Source organism: Tenrec ecaudatus, unplaced genomic scaffold, assembly GCF_050624435.1.
Source record: "Tenrec ecaudatus isolate mTenEca1 unplaced genomic scaffold, mTenEca1.hap1 Scaffold_603, whole genome shotgun sequence".
In the NCBI taxonomy this organism is placed as follows: domain Eukaryota; kingdom Metazoa; phylum Chordata; class Mammalia; order Afrosoricida; family Tenrecidae; genus Tenrec; species Tenrec ecaudatus.
The window spans coordinates 628775-633344 of NW_027459486.1; the positions used below are offsets into that span (position 1 = coordinate 628775).

General features: G+C 41.9%; 1 protein-coding gene across 1 annotated transcript; it reads left to right on the forward strand.

Annotated features, from left to right (window-relative positions):
- The first annotated feature begins 971 nt into the window (after positions 1-971).
- LOC142436769 (translationally-controlled tumor protein-like) lies at positions 972-1490 on the forward strand. Its single transcript, XM_075540227.1, has one exon. It carries the CDS (start codon positions 972-974, stop codon positions 1488-1490), a length of 519 nt encoding a protein of 172 aa, XP_075396342.1.
- The last annotated feature ends 3080 nt before the right edge of the window (positions 1491-4570 follow it).

The window sequence follows — 4570 nt, forward strand, 5'->3', positions numbered from 1 at the left end:
GCAGACTAATAACTATTTAGGACAAGGTAGAACTGCCCCTGTGAGTTTTTATGACTGTAATTCTTTCTGGGATTAGAAAAAACACATATTTCTCCTATAAAGTACACGTGGACCATTCCATTTCCACTCAAGAGGAAGTATCAGGTACTTTGATAAAAACTAAAATATGTCTTTATGGGAGCAAACTTCTCACCTTTCTCAATTGGAAACTTGGTGAGTTTGAAGCCACCATCTCTTGATTAATAGACCCACTGAGCATACTACTCGACCGGACTCTAAAACTGACATCATTACGTAATTACTACACTACAAAGAATTATGACCCCAGAAAGTTGATACAGATAATGAACCTCTGCATATAATTAAGATATTTAAACACAATGAGGGCCCCGAATAGGTACTGAGCTTTAAAAGAGATAGAGAGTGAGCAGTACATACCAATCTGTTTGCCCTGTTTATATTGAATACAGCAAGTAAATCCATATCTTCAGAATTCAATATAGATTACACCCAGTTCACCCCAAAAGTAGACTTGTATGCTTTCTGCTACACATGCTCATTATGAAAGAAATAAATACAACACTTGTAAGGCTTTCACAAACAGAAAGTCATTCTCTTCCCATTGGGGTGGGTAGAAAGTTACATTTTATGTGACTGGACCAATACATAGCATAATGAGAATTTTAGAACATATTGGGATTGTCAATGATTACATCTTGCTTGCATGCACAATAAGTGCCCATGGAAGCAGAAGTCAAGAGATCAAGTGAACCATGACAGTAGATAAATCTGCTTCAAAAGACATCTTGAAAGTCTTGAAAAGCACCCCGCCCCTTCTGCCAGATGCCCCTCCCCTTGCGCCGGCCGCCCCTCCCCCAGCGCCAACTGTAACTTTTGCTCCCTTCAGCGCTGTCCTCTTGGAGCTCCGAGCTGCCCGAAGCCAGCGCAGCCACCGCCCTCTCGCCACCGTCATGATCATCTACCGGGACCTCATCAGCCGAGATGAGCTGTTCTCTGACGTGTACAAGATCTGGGAGATCACGGGCGGGCTGTGTCTGGAAGTGGAGGGCACCATGGTCCGCAGGGCCCAAGGCCACATCTATGACGCGCTCATCGGCGGCAACGCGTCCGCCGAAGGCCCCGAGGGCGACGGGCCCGAGCACAAGGTGGTCACCGACGTGGACATCGTCATGAACCATCACTTGCAGGAGACCAGCTTCACCAAGGAGGCCTACAAGAGGTACATCAAGGACTACATGAAATCCCTCAAAGGCAAGCTGGAGGAGCGGAAGCCGGAACGCATGAAGCCCTTTATGACCGGGGCTGCCGAGCAGATCAAGCACATCCTCGCCAATTTCAAGAAGTACCAGTTCTTTCAGGGCGAGAACACGATTCCCGACGGCATGGTGGCCCTGCTGGACTACCGCGAGGGCGGCGGGACCCCGTACATGATCTTCTTCAAGGACGGCTTAGAGATGGAGAAGTGCTGACAGTGGGCAACGCACGACCGACCGCCCGACCGCCCCTCCTCCTAGCTGTCTGCGGTCCGCCCACACGACACCAGGACCGAGACAAACGGAACTGATGCCATCATGAGCTCTGCGTCGACTTGTGACCTTGACTTGGAGCGGTGACCTTGATTTTTTGGAGCAGAGGCTTTTTTTTTTTTTTTAAGAAAAAAACACAAAAAATGTCGTGTAGGTTGTCTAAAAATAAAATGCATTTAAACAAAACTAAAATAAAGAGTTGGAAATGCAACAAAAAAAAGTGTTGAAAAGCAAAGATGTTACCTTGAGGATTTTAAAGTATGCCTGCAGAAGCCTTGGAATTTTCTGATTCTTTCTTTTTCCTCAAACCATTTTGAGAACTAATCCAGATATCACATCATTCAATAGTTGTATCTTGTCATGCAAATGACTATCAGTTTCAAATATTTTCTTTTGGCTTATATTTCTTTTTTGTTTGTTTGTTTTTGCTTAAATTTCTTGATAGCAACTCCTCATTATCTCCCACCAGGAACCCTTAATGTAGCTATAGTTTCTATAGAGTCACCCACACTGGGTTCTATATACCAAATATGTATAGAAAGATCCATAACAGACTCAGAAGGCTGCCAACAATAACAACAACAGTAAAGAAATAAACTCAATTTGGAAACCAAAACCAGAAAGTATTAAAAAAACAAGATTAAGGTGAAAGTGTATCAATAGGGAGATCAAATAACAAGTTTTTAACTTTCAAGTCAGATTTTTTATTTCAATCTGCTATAATCATCTCTCTAATACTCTGTCTGATAACCAAGTTATTCCCATCCCTTATTTATGGTCAGAGAGAAATCACCAGAAGCTTATTCCTTGTGTAGAACCCGCAAATGTATTTGGCCTTCAAATGTCATCCACAGCCTTCTCAAAATCAGAGTTAAAAAATTAAACTCTGATACAATTCTCTCCTTAGATTTGAATGTGACTATTGGCAATCCTTTGATCAGCATGTTGGTGTTCTTCTCCATGTGGACTTAGTTGACGTTACACTGAGATGACTGCTTGTTTAAAAACAAAGCTTAAGACCCCAGACACCATTCTTTCTGAGAGCAAGATACCATCTCATTTCTTCACCACACTTTGCTGTAGCACCCACACCTGTGGTTCCTTCAAAAGGGCACATACTGATCAGGGCAATGTCATAAGAACTAATTGTTCTTAGATTGAGCTAGGGTTAAGTGTGACCCCCACATCCACCCCTAACTCTGTGTTTTCTATTCACCTCTTCTCACCTTCCAGATTTTTTTTTTACTTTAATGCAGATAACTTTATCAATCATCCCCTTGGAGCATATGATTCTTCTGCTTGTAGTGTCATTGATTTAGGGCATGTAATATATTTAAAACACAATTGAGAAAAGGAAATTAAAGAAGTGTGCAGACAGTATTTTCAATTTCCTGTGACCAAGGAATGTGAAAGTTATACATTCTTCAGTGCATAGAAAGGAAGACTGAAGAAGAATCAAAGTGTTAGAATATAGTAATGGCAGAAAACATTGACAGCACCATGGACTGCCGAAAGTGAAGACAAATCATTCTCAAGGACCAACACCTTGAGTTTCCGGGTAAGGCCATTTGTTATGAGAACTTAGTGCTTATTCTGCTCCCTCATTCCTTGTGTACTTTGAGAAAGTGCATACAAGCTTACTAACACATGTCCTAGCTAACAGATAAAATAAAAGACCGTGCAGGGCATCCATCAGGGTGACATCCAACCAGAGGTGTTAGTCCTTTACTGGATAAAGGGTTGGTATTCCAACCTACATTTGTGACATGGTTTATCACATAAGCTCACCCTGGTGGACTTATACAAATGGAAGACAATATCCATAATATATAAGAAAAATTAACACCCTTCTATTGGCTCTATATTCACTCACATCTCCCATGTACGACTGAGAATATCTCTTCTCTAGGACTTCCAATGCGCTAAATCTCAATGGTAGCAGTCTCATCTTCTTTGCTAGAGTAATTTGGGATCACAGACCAACAAATAAGCCTTCACACAACAAGGGCTTCAAATTTACAAGGTAGCATGATTGCCAATCTACTGAGTATCACGGCCTGACCAAGCTGACACAGAGAAGACGCACCTCAGGGAAATGAGATTTGCATCAGGGAAAGCATGCCAGAGACCAACTGCAAAGGCAGTGAAGGCAAAAAGATAGAGGGTGAACAAGACCTCAGAATTATGACACCCTGATTATGGTGAGTAAGGCATGGTGAATGTGCTCTGGGATGTCATTCAAACAATGAAAAGCAGACCTGTGTTCAAGCACTGTCTTTCTGTTTGGAGCCCAGAGTATAACTGTTGATACGACCCCACACAGACCCCTCTCATGGAGTTCATTCAGCACCCTAGGTAGCTGCCCCTTTCATGGTTTCTCAGGCTGTAAACGTATCATTGTCCTTCCCAGTGAAGTAACTGGTAGGAGTAGCACACAGACCATGTCCTTAGCTATCAAACGTTTCTGTCAAAGCACCACTAGGGCTAAATTCCCTACTCCACTGGGGTTACCAAAGAAGCATCATGATATAGCTGCCCAAGCACTGAGATGCACTGTGCAACCAGTGACACAACTATAAGGCATCACTGGTGGGAAAGATATGCAAAGCTAAGCTTCAAACATGGTGATATGGGAAATATAAAGAGGGTAACCAGTACATCCTCTCTGGATACCCATTTCTACTGAGTAGAGAAAATCTTCACAGATTCTGAATAGATATAGGAATACACTCATGCCAAATGTAGGACAACCAGAGATATAAATACCAGATGTGGTGCATATACATACATATATACACACATATATATATATATATATTATAAAGCTACTTAAATATGGAAGTTTATTATTGTTGTGGCATATTACTTCAAATATAGGTAGTATGCAGGGTTGAGGGCTGTGTTGAGGTCATGTGGTGCTGGATCTTTGAGTTAGAGGAGAATAACAGATAACTAAATATTGTTGAGCGGAGATGAAGAAATCTTAATAGATGAGTAGGTACAGAGAATAGGATATATCAGCA